The sequence below is a fragment of the Dreissena polymorpha genome, chromosome 2 (genome assembly GCF_020536995.1).
Source record: "Dreissena polymorpha isolate Duluth1 chromosome 2, UMN_Dpol_1.0, whole genome shotgun sequence".
Taxonomy (NCBI): Eukaryota; Metazoa; Mollusca; class Bivalvia; order Myida; family Dreissenidae; genus Dreissena; species Dreissena polymorpha.
Genome location: NC_068356.1, coordinates 62,251,918 through 62,272,393, shown reverse-complemented (window position 1 = coordinate 62,272,393; position 20,476 = coordinate 62,251,918). Strand labels below are relative to the sequence as shown.

The window sequence follows — 20,476 nt, the reverse complement described above, 5'->3', positions numbered from 1 at the left end:
ACCAGCTGTAATGCCGGGGCCGATTTTGTTCGTTACAGCTTTCCGCTTATGGAAACGTTGACTAGTGAAAGAAAAACTGTGTATGCAATACTGAAGTTTGTATAACATTTCTTTAAAAACTTCGGTTCACATAGAAACAAATGTAAAATTAAATACTGGTTACACATGTTATAATAATATAAAGATATTGCAAAATACACATACGCAACACGAATATATTTAATCCCTTACCTATTAGACCACACAGTACTAAAATTAGTCCAAACAGACCCATCTCTGTCACTGTGCACACTGCCAATGTCAGCCCGAAAGGACCGGAATAGGAACTATATATCTATGTTCAGAGATAAATTCAAAAGTGGAGCAATATATGCTTGAGGTCAAGAGGTAAACTGTACGGTGATGTGAATGATTATACCAAAGAGATATACGGAGAATTGTTTAAACTTCAAGACACGAATGACTTGATCTTTAATTCATGACTTTATTCACCCATTTATGCCTATTGGACTCTCCCATCCTTCTAAATTGGATCAATTTATTGCCAAAATTAGGGATGTCTAGTATATTTATTTCTATATTTATAATATTTCTTACAAAAATTCCTTTAAGCAAACATCGCAGACCCTGATGAGACGCCGCATCATGCGGCGTCTCATCAGGGTCTACGCTGTTTGCCAAGGCCTTTTTTCTAGACGCTAGGCATAAATGGGTTAATGACAACAAAGAGAACTGGACTTATAAAACTAAATAAAACATTGAATTTCAAAATGAGATATGAAAAGATAAAAAGCAACGTCAGAACATGACACGTATATTTATAATAATACTATGAAAGGCATACATTTGAAGGCATGTATGGACGATTTATTGAGCTTAAATGGTTAAAACATATATCCAACATATATAACATTTAAATGAAAAATTATGTGAAATGATGTTTTGAAAAACAAATATGTGTGCATGTTGAAAATCATTATACATTTAAATGACTGACTGGACTGAAGCATATGGAACATATTAAATCAATTCTAGTTCACATGCACTCACAATAAGATAGTCGTTAGGAATGAGCCACAATGCAAGTTTGAGAAACGTGCGAATTGATGTTCCATATATGTTTGATGTAGAAATAGGACAGCATTGGCAGAATACAACAAAACTCGATATTCAACCCACGATTTCATTACCTAATATACACACCAACTTTATGCTGCGTTCAGCAAACGGTTTCCCATTGACATCTTTCGAACAACAGTGTTTTTTTAAAGACGTGACACATTTCATTTGTACATAAAAGAATAATATCGACCAGCGATATTGTAAAATTGCGATAAATAACGTCGTAGCTGAAATTTTGGATATTTCGCGAAAACAAAACTAGAGACTACTGAAACATTTTTAAAGTTTTATGCAATATTGCAAATGGAAAAAGACCCATTATAACATTGCCCGATGTTACTAGAATGTACAGATTTTATTGTGTTAAATATAAGTTTGAAATGTTCACTTGGCATCGCCTCCGCCAGTATCAGCAGCATCATGCGCATCGGGTGCGTCCGCTTCTTCCGTGGGCGCGTCTTTGCTATTGGATGACGTAATACTTGCCAAAGGTTCGGATGTTGTAGATTCGGATGCTGAACTCGCCTTAACTGTTGTTTTATTGTGTTTAGAAATGACCTGGTCTTGTGATGTTTTATTCGGTCGACTGCCCGTTTTGGCTACCATAGATTCATTTTGTGGAAAAGCGTTTGCGGCGGTTGAGTTTTTGTTTGGTTTGTTCATAATTGCAGTGTCAGTTGTTTTCTGCGAGACGGAATCGACTTTAACAAAAATGTCAGAATTCGTATAAAGTAATGCATTGTTGCTTGCATTTTCTCTGTTGTAAGTCACTAACCCAATGTTATTCGCGTTCATGAGTGCATCGACAACCGTCCTCGCTATGTCTTTTACTAACGATAATTCTACCTCATTAGTTGTGTATGGGGCAGCCTTTACTTCATTGGCGGTTGGCAGTGGTTTCGCGGTCCTCATGTTTGCAGTTGTATTCACGGTATAAAAGGTCGTGGGATCGTGGACAGGCGTTTCAGTGTTTGAACCTTCGATAAAAATGAATTAAAATACATGTCAAATATACAATATTTTTAATTGTTTGATTTGCTCATTTGTCCATAGTGGTAAAGCCTTGCTGAGTAGAATGTAGTGTGCTTATAATCGTAAACCAAATGTCATTATGCCGAACAGTCTGTATGGTACAAAAACTTCTACAAATATGTGCTTGTTACATTTGTACATTGCATAGCGCAGAAAGTGCGCACAAAACAAATGCCTATTTTTCGATTACGGTGTTTTTTTAAGATTTAATGTCAGAAAAATAAAGCAACGTTTATTAACAATATTTTGGTATAAAAGCAGTTTCAGAACATTGGGTTTATAACGCAATTTTGCGAGATTACGTGTGTACGTCACAAATTGAAGCAAATAGTACACATTAAAACGGCATGTAACTTACTAATTGCAATGCGTTCATTTATACAGCATTTTCGGAAAACGTGGTCTTTGTATTATGGTTTTCAATAACTGTGTTGAACTTAACAGTGAAATGAATGGACGAAGCAATCTATGAATTGTGACATCTAATCTAAACTTTTGACACGCAACACTTGATTGATATCACATTCCGTGATTCTAGATAAAAGTCAATTTTATCAGTACCGTAAAAGTGTCATCGCGTACGAAGTCCGCTTGACATAATTTGACACAAATAGATTATTTATTAGGCAAAACACTGTGGCTTCGTCAAAGAACAATCTTTTACATAATTATATTAGAAGAACAATTCAGTAGTGTGCGTAAATTAATAATCGTCAATACGACGTGTTTTTAACGCAAAAATCATGTTGCCACTTAAATTTGTTTATTTCGAATGTTATTTAATTTTAGGTCCAGTAAATGCGTTTCGTATCGTGGTACTCTGTCAAAAACACGGCAAACAAAGGGTATCGCCACGCGGGACGTGTAACCCATAATAGACGTGTCACTTTAGCAAACAATGAACATTGCCAAAACAGGGCCCGCTTTTGTGGGAGAAGACAAATCGAGAAATTAGCATTAATTATAAGCAATATGCAACTTACGAGTTATGGACGATTTAACTACAGCCGTTGGTTGGGAACTGGGAAGTGCGGAGATCACTGATGCCATGCCGGTACTAACATCCGGTATCGTTTCGAAGGCTATGGTGTCGACAGCGGCATTGTCAGTCGTTAAAGACTGCGCATGGAGCGCAGATACATCTGACCTCATCAGATCGCGTGTGCCAGTTGCAGTATGGGTACTCTGCGCAGAATTTGAGTTACTTTCAGCGACTGGAATGTAATGCTCGGATAGAGAGGGTTTTATCTCAATGCCGTTATTCTTTGCAAAATTTGTATTGATATCTGCTGATTTGACATAATTGGCATTGTTGTTCTTTCTAAAAATGTGGATTTGTGTTTGATCACCAAACTTGTGTAACCGAATATTGGCCTCTGGGGTAGAATGACGCAGCTGGATATTTCTCAATCTCAACCCGTTTATAAAGTAGCGTTGGTGGTTTACTTTGTCATCGCCGTTAAATTTGACGTTCAAATTTAGCCTATTATCTTGAGTTTCGGTTACAAGCCGCTCCAGTTGGTGTACGCCAAGGGTGCCCGTTTGCCCCAAATTAATTCCATTTGCATTTTCGGACGGCCTTCGTTGACTCGAGAAAGTCTGTAGCAAAATGTCCGGTCGTGAAGGAACAGTTTTTGCCGATAGTGCGATATGTTGTTGTTGTTGCTGCTGCTGCGACAACGGTTGGTTTCTGGTAAACAGTGACGACATCTCTCGCTGCTGACTGGTGAGTGGCTGCACGAGATCTGGTCGTAATGGAGTATTTCGGAATGACGAGGCGCGATCTTGTGATATTTGTTCCTGGTTTCTAATTGGTACCGATGAGGTCATCACTTGGTGTTGTCTGCCAGCTCCATGCACAATCTCGATATGCGTTCTTTTGGTCTAAAAATTCAAATCGTTTTACAGTCAAGAGATTTTGAGTCCCGGTGCTAATTATTGTTGCAGTACACAGTATTGAAAAGCAATACATGAATATATAAATGTATAAAACCATGTTATTTGCGAGTATCACCCGCGTTGGAAATGGATGGCATGCCATATGCGACCAGCGTAGCCTCAGACCAGCCTCTGCATTCGCGTATTGTGGTTTTATCAGCTGAAAGGTTAGCTCCTGGCCGGACGGAGCGAATGGGCAGGCTGGTTTGCAGATACCGTGGCCGCATAGGCGTAATACTCGTATGAGCGTGGTCATAAATTAATAATTCGGAAACATAATAAGTGGGTTATCGGCAGCAGTATAGGTTAGTAATTAATATCTATTTATTTTTTCAGAATAGCGCATATAAACTTCCAATAAATGTACTAATTTATTTAAACCATCTGTGTTGCATTAAATATGTCGATCATTAAAGAAAATTAGTTTAATAAAATCATTATCACGTGTATATGAGCCTCGCTTTGGGAAAACCGGCCTTAATGCACGTGTGTTAAGTGAGTCGTCCCATATTAGCCTGAGTAGTCCGCACAGGCTAATCAAATGTATTGTATTTTTCGTTTAAAGGTAGTCTCTTAGCGAACATAAAATTAAGGCGTTTAGTGTCGTCCCTGACTCACCAAAGCATACTGGACATGAGAAACTGGGGCGACTCTTTACGTACATGCATTAAGCCCCGTTTTCACAGAGCGAGGCTCAGTTTTGATTATGAAACTCGCTGTACTTTATGTTGGCAAATAACTAAATTATTGTTGACACTTTTCGTCAGCAGTGCCGACAGAAGGCTCATCCTGCTGCAGCATAGTACTATATATTTCATATTAAAATCATAATAATGGTCGCATTTGCGTTATTTATAAATCAAAAACAACTCTTTGTCATTTGGATGCTTGTAAGCAATAACTAACGCCCTCGTGGTTTAATTCCAACGCATCAGAAATGTAAATCGTTGTTTGTTGATCAACAAGAAAAAATGGAAAATAAATAAACACGTAAATAAACAAAACAGTAAATGAATAAGTTAAATTGTAAATAAATAAATAAATAAATGGCTTCCTTACCTGAAGCGGTGGAATATGTCGTCCGTTGACAAACATGAAGCAAGTTACCATCGCAACAAAATTAACAAACAAGTTGCGTTTCATTGTAAAATGTAAATATATTTAACTTTATAAACAAATAACTTGAAATCAATAAATATTTAGCAAGGAACGTTTTCAAAAAGTCTCATATATTAATTCGCAGTATTTCAACTTATATATAAAAACGTGTGCTCCTTATTCGTAATTTAGAAACATAACGCCGAAAACAAATCGAAACGTTCCTTGCTCTAAATCTTAAACGAAATATTTACTCTTTCTCAAAAAGCGTGTGTTATATAATATTCGAGGCTTGTTTTTATGTACGTCATCACGTAAGGTCAATACACTGAGCAATGTCGAAAAAAACGCAATAAATTCCGTTCTTTGACTCCCACTATTAAAACATTACGGCTGCGGCATGTCATTATCGTCATAAATTATAAAATAAACGGACAATTAAATGAAATATCGTCTTTTTATCGGAACAATGCTTGTTGGCGTTTAAATTACTATACCGATACTTTTTATTACTTGGTCGTTAGAGTACTCAGTCGTAATTAATAAAACATTGATCTTTTATTGAATAACGTGTCAGTGTTTATTCTAGACAATAGATAATTACTTTGAACTAGGCTTTGGAGTTTCGCGGTAAACTATCAATTAATAAAAACTTCGGGAAATGCACTCTTATCAGAAATGTTCATGTTTTACCGGCGAATTCTTGATGGGTGGGCCGAACAAATGAAAACGCATACGTGTGTTTGAAGTTCGTGTCGTTTATTTACGGTGCATGTCGTTTTTTTACGGTTTCACTCGGATAATTTCGCATCATTGCGCAATGAATACTTTCATTATATATATTCATACGTTGTATCGTGGACCTATACAAACATGTTTGTTTGTACAGGTCCCTGGTTGTATCGCATATACACAATTTACCTGTACTATTAATATAGTTTGTAGGTATCCTAGCATACGATATGTTTTCTGACATTTATAATATTTTAACGTTCATAATAAATGTTTAGGTATAATATTAATGTTATTTCGAGAGCATTCACAGAACAATGACTTACAAACACATCCAAGTTGGTTTTCTGCATTTCATTTTCTACATACGTGAGAAAATAAATGAATCTCAATATTTTCTTGCTATTTAACCTGCCATTTCAATTAATTGTAGATGATAAATCGTGGATGTGATGCTTATCACCAATGGTCTATAACGTTCATTATCTATTGGTCACTTCACTGTGTTTCAAAATCAGGCGACATGGGGTCATTCTGAATTTTGGTCCCACGATAATTATTAACCGGTACTTTTTTAAATGTCTCAAAACGCCTAACGTGTGCTTAGAATGAAAGTAGATATAACAGCTTTCTTAATTCTGAAAGAAACATACATCATAATAATACAATCATCGAAAAGTTATACGATTTATTCATAATAAATTACAATCGAATACAATAAAGGGTATAGCCTCCGCAGAAGACAAAAATATTGAACAAAATGTGTCTTGTTCTGAGAAAAATGGGCTTAAGGCATGTGCGTAAAGCGTCGGCCCAGATTAGCCTGTGCAGTCCGCACTGGCTAATCAGGAACGACACTTTTCGCTTAACATAGATTTTCGGTTAAAAAGGCACTTCCTTTAAACGAAAATACCATTTAAGCCAAAAGTGTCATCCCTGATTGTGCGGACTGCACAGGCTAATCTGGGACGACACTTTACGCACATGCATTTTGCCCAATTTCCACAGAACAAGACACAAATAAAAATCATAGTCACACATTCATCAGACATTCAGTAATGATAGAAATGTATACGCGTATCATGTTCCATAACGTTTTGTCTGCCTTGCCAAAAGTAAGACGTTTTAGTATTGTTCTTCAGAATGCGTATTTAAATACTTGTATTGTGCCATGAAAGATAAGACACAGTTATCTTTCTTTTGACGTAAAATAACATACTACAGTATTTGACACATTTTCTCGTTTACAAAACACTTGATAACATGATATCTGTCATATATTAGCAGTAACGAACGCTTCATGATATGGTTTAATTTACTATTTCAACTTAGATCACAAAGTTCAGCATGATGTTTTAACTCATAAAAACAAAAACAACTCAAGACAGAGATATATGTTCATAGTATCTGACACTAGGTTTTGTTTTGTATCATGCTTAACTTGGAAAAAGTGTACGTCACAGAGCACTATTTCTTTGTTTGTTACAAATGGTATATGTACCAAAATAACTGAAAATATCAAAACACAAGAAACTTGAACAAGAAGTTTATGCCACCTTAGGAAAGATTAAGAAATTGAATTTTTAAAAGCTTTCTATTTACATAAGTAAATTTGCCAAGGTGCATATTTGCGTGAACAGCCCATTTGTAATTTAGTTGTGAACATTTGAAGAAATCTTCATAAAAAAATGGCTTATTAGTAAGCAAGTGCAAATGTGTACTTGATGCTGATTGTTTAAATTACAGAATATTGGTATTCTTGAAAGGGGCGAGATAAAGGTCCATAAAATGATAATAAACTGGTGCAAAAGAGTAGTTATGAGACAGTCGCCAAATAAGACTCGAAGCAGAAAAATGTGCAACAATATTGACAACTATATAATAAATGTAGAACTGAAAAATTATAATTATCATCTCAATAAAAATATATCAAGGGCTGTTTGTAAAACATGCATGTCCCCCATATGGGCTGTAAGTTGTAGTGGCAGCCATTGTGTGAATACGTTTTTTGTCACTGTGACCTTGACCTTTGACCTAGCGACCTGAAAATCAATAGGGGTCATCTGCCAGTCATGATCAATGTACCTATGAAGTTTCATGATCCTAGGCCTAAGCATTCTTGAGTAATCATCCGGAAACCATTTTAGATATTGCAAAACTTTGACCAAGGTTGAAGTTTTGGACAAACACAATTAATGAATCACTGTGACCTTGACCTTTGACCTAGTGACCTGAAAATCAATAGGGGTAATCTGCCAGTCATGATCAATGAACCTATGAAGTTTCATGATCATAGGTGTAAGCATTCATGAGTTATCATCCAGAAACTGTTTCGAGTCACTGTGACCTTGACCTTTGACCTAGTGACCAGAAAATCAATAGGGGTCATCTGCCATTCATGCTCAATGTACCTATGAAGTTTCATGATCCTAGGCGTAAGCATTCTTGAGTTATCATCCGGAAACCATTTTACTATTTCAAGTCACTGTGACTTTGACCTAGTGACCTGAAAATCAATAGGGGTCATCTGCCAGTCATGATCAATGTACCTGTGAAGTTTCATGATCCTAGGCCTAAGCATTCTTGAGTTATCATCCGGAAACCATTTTAATATTTTTGAGTCACTGTGACCTTGACCTTTGACCTAGTGACCTGAAAATCAATAGGGGTCATCTGCCAGTCATGATCAATGTACCTATGAAGTTTCATGATCCTAGGCCTAAGCGTTCTTGAGTTATGATCCGGAAACCATCTGGTGGACGGACGGACGGACCAACATGAGCAAAACAATATACCCCTCTACTTCGAAGGGGGGCATAAATATCAATTATTTTTAGAGTGAAACTAAGGGCATTCAGGCATTCGAAATCAGTACACAACATGCAATGGGACTCTTTTCATAGAAAGCGTTCATGCATTTTCACCAGAAAAAAGTACACATTTGATGGATAGCCTTTTACAGAATGGAATGAAATGTGAAACAATATGACCCCAACATTAGGCCAATGCTAATTCGGACTAAACTGAAAATGCAGATCTTTTCGTAGCATATTTGTAGCATTGTTCCTATATCATTTTACTGGATCTGTCAGTTTAAAACAATTTAAAATCTATGTTAAACAAATATTTACGGGTGAAAGGGCAGAAATTTAACATCTTTAAACTGGATTCAGTGATAAACTCATAGTGATAGAATTTATGTAGGTTAAAACCCTTTATAAAGACTTAATTAAGAATAAATAACGAAAGCTTTCACCCATGCATATTAAATTGTTTGTGCCTTGAGCCATTGTTGTGGGTGAGTTCTCTTCAACGATGTAAATTAATGCTACTTATCGATACAGAATGAGCAGATTTGTTCCAGAATAGGCAAACCTTCAATAATTGGTTATTATACAATTGATGAAATATAAATTAATAATGATGTAGAGTCTTACAGCATATCAAATCTCAAAAACATTTACTATACAGAAATACGTTGTGATCAGTAAACTTACAACAAATTTATGAATTACACTACTGGACGACACTATAATTTGCCGCCAAAATGTCACAAGTAAGCATAAACTCATGACGTCATTAAAATATGTCTATGACATCACACATTTAACACACAAAACACACATTTAAAATCTTTCAATACATTGTAAGGATATAAAAATGATTTCATCATATATTCTTCCATGATAATGTAAAAATTTCATCAAGCCTTTTATGCGTACATCACACGAAATATTACAATAAATGAATTTCTTTATTATGATAAATGAACAATTTATTCCTATACTGAACGACAATAGTAAATTTATCACAAAATTATGTCATACAGATTAATGCAGAAAAAAGTGGTGTAATCCAGGAGACCTTTCTAATTAACAAAAACTGTAGGACCTGGTCACAAAACAAGACACTTTTTTTTTAAAGAAGCATACATGAAAAGCACCCACAAATATCTTCGCTATATTTCATAAGTCACAGTTACTTGGTATTTTCTAAGTAGTTTAATAAAGAAATTTATGAAATGACAATGAGTGCAAATTGTTTTTTTTATCAAATGACTTTTAACAAGAAAATTACTATTTACCTAAACCTTCCATCAAATTAAACAAGAGTGCCAAACTGTCACAAGATACGCCCGTTCGGAGGTTTTGGACACCATGCTTAATGCTTGAAATGCACTAAGTGACCTCGAGACCTAGTTATTGACCCGGCATGACCCATATTTGAACTTGACCTAGATATCATTTAGATGTAACATCTGACTAAATTTGGTGAAGATCAAATGAAAACTACTTCAATTAGAGAGCGGGCACCATGCTAAATGCTTGAAATTCATTATGTGTCCGATCGTGACCTCGTTTTTGACCCGGCATGACCCATATTCGAATTTGATCTACATATCATCTAGACTCAACTTCTGACCAAATTAGGTGATGATCAGATGCAAACTACTTCAATTAGAGAGCGGACACCATGCTAAATGCTTGAAATGCACTAAGTAACCTTGTGACCTAGTTTTTGACCCGGCATGACCCATATTCGAACTTGACCTAGATATCAACTAGATGCAACTACTGACCAAGTTTGGTGAAGATCGGATGAATACAATTTGAATTAGAGTCCGGACAAAGTGGCACCGTTGAAAATGCACTAATTGACCCTATGACCTAGTTTTTGACCCGGCATGACCCATATTCGAACTTGGCCTATATATCAACTAGATGCAACTGCTGACCAAGTTTGGTGAAGATCGGATGAATACAATTTGAAATAGAGTCCGGACAAAGTGGCCCCTTTGAAAATGCACTTATTGACCCTATGACCTAGTTTTTGACCCGGCATGACCCATATTCGAACTTGGCCTAGATATCAACTAGATGCAACTGCTGACCAAGTTTGGTGAAGATCGGATGAATACAATTTGAATTAGAGTCCGGACAAAGTGATGCCTTCCGCCCGCCGCCCGCCGCCAAGGGGTTTCACATAATACGTCCCGTATTTTATACGGGCGTATAAAAAGGAGACAAACGCGACGTTGTTAGAAGTTGATGACATCTTTTTTCACAAATGACGTCATGTAATGATCATTAAAATGAATATTGCGAATAAAAACACTCAAAGTGCTGAATATTAAAGATAACAAGAGCTGTGTTTGTGAAACACAATGCCCCCTACTGCACTGCTTTGAAGCCATATATTTGACCTTTGACCTTGAAGGTTGACCTTGACCTTTCACTTCTCAAAATGTGCAGCTCCATGAGAAACAATGCATGATAAATATCAAATTGCTATCATCAATAATGCAAAAGTAATGACTAAGGTTAAAGTTTTAGGCAGAATGACAGACAGTCAGGCCAAAAGCAATATACCCCTGATCATTCGATCCGGGAGCATAACAATATTTTTAATGGTTGAATTATGTGGGTAACAAGGTATTTTGTTGGATGATGCAAAATTAAGCATATTAACAAGACAGTTTATAGTACTTATAAACAAAATGGAACAAAACACGTATTAACAAAAACAAAATTGTAGAAATATAAATGAAACTCAAATTCATTTAACACAGAACATTTTAAAACTGCAAACAGGGGAGAAATGAAAACACTTTTGGGTTTTTCAAAAGACTAGAAAATATGGAATGAAAATATCTGTACAGCAATTGAGGCAAATCGACTTAATCAATAAATGCACGGCATTTTTTATATTCACAAATTATAAACAATAATATCTATGCAGTAAAAGATACACTAACATAATTGCATTTGCCAGACTGACTCTAAACTAACTTGTAAAAGAATGTGATGAAAATCACTTACACAAAAAGTTCTTGAAGCCAACATTATTACATAACTTCAACTTCACTTCAAACTAAGGTTCATTAGATGAGATTATATAAGGTTCAAGGGATTCTGGATATAAACAAATAGCACTCATGATGCAAAACATGTATTAAAACTTACAGACCTTTTAAAAGCATTTGGGAGTTTATTAGACATTAAGGGTGATCTGAACATAACACCTTCCAAGATCTAAATATGAATTAGGGCAAAAAGTACAGGACATATATCTTCCACAGAAATGAACGAAAAATATTTGTCATATTTTACTTTGGTCAGAACATTTTTTAATGATCACTTTCTTTTATTATGTTTTGATCTATTATTGCTTTATTTTCAAAAAAGTCAGTAGTTATGGGAAACAGTATAAATTTGGGCACACTAATGTCTTAACAAATTATTATAAGTTTTAAACTGCAATGAAATATCTCATGAGCTCAGTAAAATTATTATTACTGTAGTTAATCAGCCTAAAAACCCTCAATCTATTAGTTAAATAAAAATGTATATTTAGTAATAAATAAGATTATGCAATGCCTATTTTCATTTAAACAATGCCGAAAATTATACAGAAGTAACACAACTTCATTTTAGACTTTTACATAATAAGCAAACATCAGTTTAATTTTTTAATTCTTATAACAATTGCCCCTGATCGGGCCTTCTACATTTTGTTCCTTACATAACCGCAAAATACATTGGATCAAATTACTAATTACAATTAGATTATAGATTGTTTTCATTGTTCTAAGATTCAGATACACAATGATCACTTTCAATTATCTGAATACAGAAATTACCCTTCTGACATGTAAATATAAAATAAATACAAGATTCACATTTTGAAAACCTAATTTAATTGGCAAAAACAAAATATTACAAAAAGGTAATGGTTTTACTTATTATGCTTTATAATTCAGCTGTTTAGAATATAAATGAAAAATTAATGTTCAATTTATACTATATGTTTAAAAAAAAAATATATGCATGAGGACCAGTTTGTAAACAGTAGATTGTATAAACCAAACCTTTACCACTCAGAAACAAAATGAAAAAAGCTATGTGCAAACAGCATAAAACCAGAACAGCCGGCAAGTAACTCGCAGTCTGTTCAGGTTTTATGCAGTTTGCCGCTCAACTGTATCTAAGGGTTGGAAATGAAACCTTTAAAATTTGAATCTAGTAAAAAAGGTCTTTAATTAAAATTAATTGTTTGAGGGATTACAAAGGTGTGAAAATACTTATCTAAGTGGTAAAGGGTTAAGTGAAGCACATGGTTAAGCTTGATGAAATGTATTGATACATGTAAATAAGTTGTTTATGTCTTTTTGTTAATAAAAGAAACTAATTGTTACACAAAGAAAATTTGATTCTACCGTTAATTGAATTTGTCAGGATATGTGATGAATGTATGCCTTATGGTAATAATGCGGTTTGGGACAAAAGTACCAGAATAATAAGGAACATCATTGACAGACCATCTTTTCAAACTTGCCTTGTGCCATCAAACATTTATATTTTCTGATAAAACCATTAAATATCTTTGGTGCACATAATATAATTTAAATTTGAAGTCTTACATCACCATACCCTTTCCAGATCGTATTCTCTTCAAATCTCTTTCAAAATAACATTTAACATAAAAAGAACTGTTCTTTTAAGAAACATGAGAATTACTGGCAAGTAAAATACTGCTGGCAAGATGTCAGAGCATGTGTATGAAGAACATGTAGAATTATGACTTAGGCCAAACTTAAAAAAATATCTTGTTTTTCACTGCCTTCCCACCCTAAGAAATTGTCCCTACTAAGTTTTCAGGGTAAATTTAGATGTTTTTTTAAATATCCTTTCAACTAATAAATCTTCATCCCCCAGACATTTACTTATTATAGGTAGCAAACAAATTAATTGTCAACTCTGTCATAGACCATCCTTTAAAAATGGTCTAATTTGAACATGTTATTTTGTTTGCACCAATAAAACAACTAGTATGTTGTACTCATTACCAACAACCCTGGGTAGGCAATAGACAGCAAACCATTTTTTTTAGCCAGACCTCACACAAGTATCACTTTAATTACTGAAATTTCCAACACACGTTAATTGAAATTAATGATCATGTCATGTTTAGACAAACTTAACAAAACGAAGTCCAAATATTTAGTGATTTCGTGTCATGTACATTTAATAAGCTTTAAGTCACGTATTTTCCTTCTCTTCAATCATGTGTTAGCCTTCTTAGAGCATCATAAGGCAATACAGAATTTTATGGAGATATCTGACAATTATGCCTCAGAAAGATTGGATATAATTTTGACCACACCTACAATTTTTCACATTTCATCAATAAAGCTTTATGACATTTGATTTCATAAATCAATATTTAAGACCAAAGAAAAGGAAGAAACTCATTTCACAATTGGTGTATTTGAGAAGAAAGAAATGTGCTCTCTGGAAAGCATTTAAACAGAACAAGAATGGATCCCTAGCTTTCTATGCCAAGAAGTAAGTGTGCAAGCTCAACCACCTATTATAATTATTTACCACAAGGATGCATCTCGTTTCCTGTTAATTTCATACATGTCATATCGACTTTTAATATAATTGCAACATAGCTTGGAATTCGGGTCGATGGCTGAGGGCAGCTTTTATATATATAAAACCGACCACAATGTCAATGTGTGAGAAAAAAAAACGTGGACCCAAAAGTTAAACTATAGCCATAAAAGGAAAACTGACACCCCTTCCTTTTAGCAATGTTTTTCAATGGACCAGAACCATTTTCAAATTAGGCTGAAAGTTTCATCAAGAACACAAAATTAGTAGTGTTCACAAATATAAAGTGTTCACAAGGTTTCACTCAAGCGATAAGAAAACTAAACTGCACTGCCACCTAGGGCCTAGGAGACTTTTTATTCAAGGGCAGAACCATTTTTAAACTAAGCTGAGATATCAATAAAATTAAAATTTAGAGCAAGATTGGAAAAACATAGGATTTAGAGTTTTAACACTTTTTCTTTAACTTATCAAGGGTGATCTAGTTTTTGACCCAATTTTGAACTCAGCCAAAATATCATTGGGGCAAATGTTTTTACTCAATGTCCTAAAGATTTGGTAGTTAATATTGCCTTTATAGTGTTGCTAAGATAAATTACAGACAAACGTGATAACAAAAGATCACCATGAGTTCTTATGTGAGCTAAACACATAAACAAAATCCCAGATTTTTTTACAATTCTGAATTTGATAGGCAATTTGCTAATCATGATATTCCTGAAATAGTAATTGACTCTGTCAGAGTGTTGACCAGAATGTATGCCAATCCATCACGTTCAAGCACCGCTACGTTTAAAATAATGAGAAAATGGGTTACGAAAAATTCAAGTAGACATTTTCATACATAATTATTTATTACATCGACCATACAAATTTGTCATCAAACCCTATCAAATCTAGAATGGAAACGAACAAGTTCATAACAACAATAGGTATGCGTTTTTTCATGACAGTCATGGTTACACATGTACATAAATTAAGCACTGCTTTGCAAAATGTATCATTTACAGGTGCTTTCAAGATGAACTTGATTCAAAAGCTAACACAGTTGTTTTTATGGTATAACTGTTTTTGTATGGACAAAATACAAGAAAGACTTAACATTAGTACACTCATGACTGCATATAAGGGGATGAAGCAATTTCCAAACATTAAACTAATCAAAATATGTTTTCATTGTATGCATCTTTTTTCCACTAGAAAACCGCTTTCATTGATCTTAAATACTTAAGGAAGTAATTAAAATATGTTTGAAACATTGGTTAAACATAAGGCCATTGCTGATCAAAATGTTGATGTCTGCAAAAGATACCATGAAGTAGAAGACATACAGAATACATGGGCAAAGGGTTATTTACATATAGAAATATTTCAATTTGTAAGATAGCTAACTTAAAATACAAATATCACCATAAAATTATATATAAGATGTTATATATAAGATGACCTGAAGCAAAAAAGCAGGTACATGTATGTATACATTAAATTTAAGCACAGATGCTGTTGTGCTCAGAGTCAAATTATATCTTTTGATCGCTTATTCTCACTGTAAATGACATGTTTTGCAAAATATTCCATAGAAAGAACAATTCTTCTTCCATGTATTGCACCAGTGAAATATTTGCAAACAAAAAAGTATAAAACAAAACAAAATACAACAACATATTATATTGTATCCATTAATGCAGAAAATAGTATACATTTATGCATGTCAAGTGTCTAGAATCTTGATTAATGCTTAATTAACAAGATCTCACAGATTCACCTGGACCTCTGAAGGAAAGCCATAACGCCTTGTCAGAATGTAAACACAAATGCGGAAAAGCATACAATTTTTGCTTTCAAAGGGAAAATGATAATTGCATTGCTCTTTGGCCGATTTCATCCGTTGAGAACAATGAGCTATTATTCTGTATTAAATTAGAGCTTACTTGAGCCAATATTGTGGTCAATAAACAGAGATGATTTAGTCTGATTCTTTAGTCTATTGCAACTTGAATGATTTCAAGCAGTCACATTTTTTTAACTTAAATAAAAATAATTAATAATATGTTTTATAACATGATAAGCTTTGTCCTTGAAGACAAATAAATGTATGTTCAAAGACACTGATTTATTCCTAGAAAGACAGTTTTATAAAAAAACAAAAATACAGACATGTTGACATTGGCTATGTCACACTCACCAGAAACTAATTTTTGGGTTAAGCCTTTGCATGCTGGGAAATTTGTCGTCTGCTGAATTTCTTATTAGCATTTTCTTCGATTTTTTTTTAAAGAATACTATAAGAATAGCAAACAGTTTGGATCCTGATGAGACGCCACGTTCTGTGGCGTCTCATCTGGATTCAAACTGTTTGCAAAGGCCTTCAAAATTCGGTTCCAGCACTGAAAGAGTTGAAGTAATAGTGTCATCTGTATTATTGTGATCTTTATGTAATGTTATGTTCAACTGTTACAATCAATAGTTAACAACAATTTCATAATTATAGAGATAAGCATACACACATATTGCAACTTATTTGATAATGTTACTACTAAAACTCAATAAATACTAAATTTTCATTAGAGTAATGAATACAATTTTGCTGTTTGCAGCAACAAATAAAATTGTATGAAAAACAGCGACAATCTGTCTTTAAAAAAGAGGAAATGGTTCAATTAGTATAAAAAACAAATGAAATAGCACTCGAGAAGTTTTTCAGATAAGAAACCGTGTAATAAAATCAGAATATTGGGCAGTTAAATAGTCGAAATCATAGTCTTAGTCAGACTAATAGTAAATTTATAATAGTAGTAGAAGCATCATAGTATTTTAGTTAAAGATTTAAACTCATTTCAATGATTCATTATACAGTCAATCTTGTGGATGCGACCACTTGTATTAAGCGACCTTTGTCTTATGCGACCATTTTGAAATCCCACGGAGCTTTTTCGCTTTATAATGATATTGTATTAAGCGACTTTTGTCTTACGCGACCAGCGACCGCTGATTTGTGTGTATTTTGATGTCCGAATCTTGTATTAAGCGACCACTAGGAGGTAAAAGTGGTTAATCTATCGATCTTTCAGGGACAAATCCGTGTTAATTGTTTATCTAAGCCGATAAGATGTACTGTTACACCTCTGCTTTGTTTTCACAACCATTATGATTATGCTTTGTCTCGTTGACCGGTTCTGACCGGTATTGTTGTAGACTGCGTATTAATTTATTGAGTTGAATAATAGAGGAACGTATTGCGCACAGTCTACAGCTTAAATAGTTTACTATGTGGATCGTTAAGAGACAATGCCGATTTTTCTCGAGTATAGATAACAGGTGCAGAAACAATGCACTGTACGCGACAAACATTTCCTGAGAAGTGCGGAAAATAAACTATTAATCGGCAACATCTGTCGAAATCCGTACATTACCAATTTGTAATAATGCTAATTAGTAGATATTTGTAAGCCAATCACATTGTTATTTACTTAATAAATTTTCCAACCAGGTCAGATTGTTTGTTTTCAATTGACGTGTTTTAATTTTTTCAGTTATTATGTATCATAATCGAGTTAGATTTCCTTAAGCGTTCATGCAGAAATTAAAATGTCAAAACAAAAAGTATTAACGTTGAACGCGAAAATTCGGGTTTTGGAATTGTCAAAGAGTATAAGTGCACGTAAAATCGCAGACGAGATTGGAGTCGGAAAAACCCAAATTCAGAACATTCTTAAGCGTAAAGCCGAGGTGCTTGAAGACGTGGAAAATAATGTGTCAGGTGAAAAAAAACGCGCAATATAGAAACGGAAAGAGAAATACATGTGATAATATATCATAGCTTTTGGCTTCTGACATTTATTTCTAGTTTTAGCTGTACTCATGTATATGTAGACTGTTACACATTTTTAGCAAAATTCTTTGTTCTTAGGAAAAATATTTCCTTGTCTATGTTGTTTTTGCAAATAAATATGTACACACAATTGATTTATAATAAATGATAATTTATAATAAGTGAAAAATAAAACACATTATAAGTAAAATATTGTTTATGTATTGTGTTTATATTCATTTTATTATAAAAGTTAAAATCATTGTGGATAAAAGAGATAATCCTTCATATAGATTAAAATTGAGGGTAAGCATTCTTCCAGAATGGCCTTTTGTATTCAAAGACCGTTTTATTAAGAGACCACTTTTGATTACTCCCTTGAGTGGTCTCTTAATACAAGATTGACTGTACATGTATATGTATACTTTATAATTAATATACGATAAGTACTGCTACTGAACCTTATCAATGGGGGCAATTTTACATTTTAATTTGTTTATGAAATAAATGTTTCATACAAAAGCTATGTGACAAAAGTACAAATGGACATTCACTTAATCACATGTAAAAACTAGAAACACATGTTAATTATGAACAATGTGTATGTGTGGAACACAATAATTGACTGAAGGACACACTTGCAAGGTTTGAATGAAAAACTGGTGTATAAGCTACACATTTACATATCAGATAACACCAGCTTGCCTTTCAACCCTCGAATTATCACTACTAAATGCCTCCATTCTCATTAACAATTTTCGTAAAAAGAATTAACTTTAAATTATAAATTACATTGCTTTCCATTTCTGGAATTGAACCAGACAAACATTGCGCTGTAAGCTGTCACAGTAGGCTACATTCCACTATTCAATTGGCTGTTGACTGGTAAAATTCTGTTTCCATGCCAATCATCAATAGAGGGTGAAAAGTGCAGTTATTTGCTTGGGAATAAATACAAGCGTTTTTGCTTGTAGTTTCACTTGTAATTCTGCTTGAAACTCAAATGTATAACAGCTTCGCTTGTAGTTAAGTATGATACTTTAAATTTTCAAGAAGTCCAATCTTCACAGCGTCAAACGCCACATTTGGGAGTAAAAAAAATACATCCATAACAAAACTAGAGGTTCTCACCTCGTCTCACAGCTTTAAAATGACACAATGGTCGTGGAAACAGTGCAATTTACATTATACGATATACACATTGTTCTCCAATTGTTTTAAAACACAACAGCTACTCAAAATAACCTTCGGCCCCCTGCCAAAAAAGCACATAGTAAAAATGGCCGACAGAGCAGGGTTGAGTCTTTAAAAAAGACTACACAACCCTTTCATACTTGCGTCATAGAAAATTATTATGACGACAACGGTTTCCAGGTAAAAATCATCCTTCTTGCATGATTTGTCCGGTCACGTTTTTTTGTTTTGTTTTAACAAGTGCCGGAAAACCGTTATAACACCAGTCACATGGATGTAGAAATGAAGGTTTAAAAATCAAGGTCACTTTTTTATGACGGCTCCGTCACAGGCAATTTGCCGCACTGTTTTTTTTCACACTAAATTGTATTCCTTTAAGTTAAGTTGTAATATGGTATCTTTCACTGCTGCAAACACAAACCGAATATTTTCCGTATCTGAAAGCAGACAAGAAATGTGTTTTAATTTGAAATAAGAAAGCCAGAGGCCCACAGTCGCTCACCTAAGACTTACGGAAACTAAACTGCTCTCAGCAACTTTTGAGATGTTTCTGAAACCATTTTACCATTATGAAACTATAGAGTTCACCAGGCCTTGAAAAATCCACTCTTAAGTTTGTTTAATACTTGACCGACAGGGCGAGTGCTGTTTTTCCGGTTGAGAAATATTAATTCAGTTCCAGAACTCCTGCCACATCAATACAAATTGCGAACTATTTTTAGAACGAACAAAAAATAGGTTTAGTACACAAAGAAACAGCACTTTTGTTTTGACAATGTAACTGACGTCATGGGCACGGTAAAAATAATTCTCGAAATCGGCTGTGCTCGTTTCGTAGATGTCAGTGCTCTTAGCTCATCGATTAATAGTGAAAAAGAAAATTAAATATATTGGTCATTTCGTGAATAATAAAATTTCATTTTAATGTCAATATCAACAAGAGGGCCTGAAAGGCCCAAAGTCGCTCACCTGAGATAACAAGATATTATTGGGACAAATCTTCTGACCAAGTTTCATGAAGACCACCCCTTGAAAGCCATGTTTTTCAAGCAAACATAATTATTTTTGAACTCATCCAAGATATCATTGAGACCAATCTTCTGACCAAATTTCATGAAGATTGGACAATAAATGTGGCCTTTAGAGTGTTAAC

The 20,476-nt window shown here is 34.2% G+C and overlaps 3 protein-coding genes across 27 annotated transcripts in view; all 3 read right to left on the bottom strand.

Moving 5' to 3' along the window:
• The window catches only part of LOC127867293 (neurogenic locus notch homolog protein 1-like), a 279,268-nt gene extending 278,884 nt beyond the window's left edge, over nucleotides 1-384 (bottom strand). For 12 of the 22 annotated variants that reach the window (XM_052408354.1, XM_052408357.1, XM_052408358.1 and 9 more), the window contains exon 1: nucleotides 232-384. In XM_052408354.1, coding sequence (XP_052264314.1) covers nucleotides 232-274 — 43 coding nt within the window. In that variant the 5' untranslated portion in view covers nucleotides 275-384. The remainder of the gene's footprint in view (nucleotides 1-231) is intronic. The other 10 variants (XM_052408350.1, XM_052408344.1, XM_052408345.1 and 7 more) reach the window with 1 other exon arrangement.
• A 485-nt stretch (nucleotides 385-869) lies between these two features.
• LOC127870321 (uncharacterized) lies at nucleotides 870-4,294 on the bottom strand. Its single transcript, XM_052412951.1, has 2 exons — nucleotides 3,138-4,294; nucleotides 870-2,099 (listed from the first exon to the last, which is right to left on the bottom strand). The coding sequence occupies exons 1-2, from the start codon at nucleotides 3,982-3,984 to the stop codon at nucleotides 1,507-1,509; spliced, it is 1,440 nt and encodes a 479-aa protein (XP_052268911.1). The 5' UTR covers nucleotides 3,985-4,294; the 3' UTR covers nucleotides 870-1,506.
• A 2,302-nt stretch (nucleotides 4,295-6,596) lies between these two features.
• The window catches only part of LOC127867292 (guanine nucleotide-binding protein G(q) subunit alpha), a 53,334-nt gene continuing 39,454 nt past the window's right edge, over nucleotides 6,597-20,476 (bottom strand). For 2 of the 4 annotated variants that reach the window (XM_052408338.1, XM_052408339.1), the window contains one exon: nucleotides 6,597-19,760. In XM_052408338.1, the coding sequence (XP_052264298.1) occupies nucleotides 19,678-19,760 (83 nt within the window). In that variant the 3' untranslated portion in view covers nucleotides 6,597-19,677. The remainder of the gene's footprint in view (nucleotides 19,761-20,476) is intronic. The other 2 variants (XR_008043424.1, XR_008043423.1) reach the window with 2 other exon arrangements.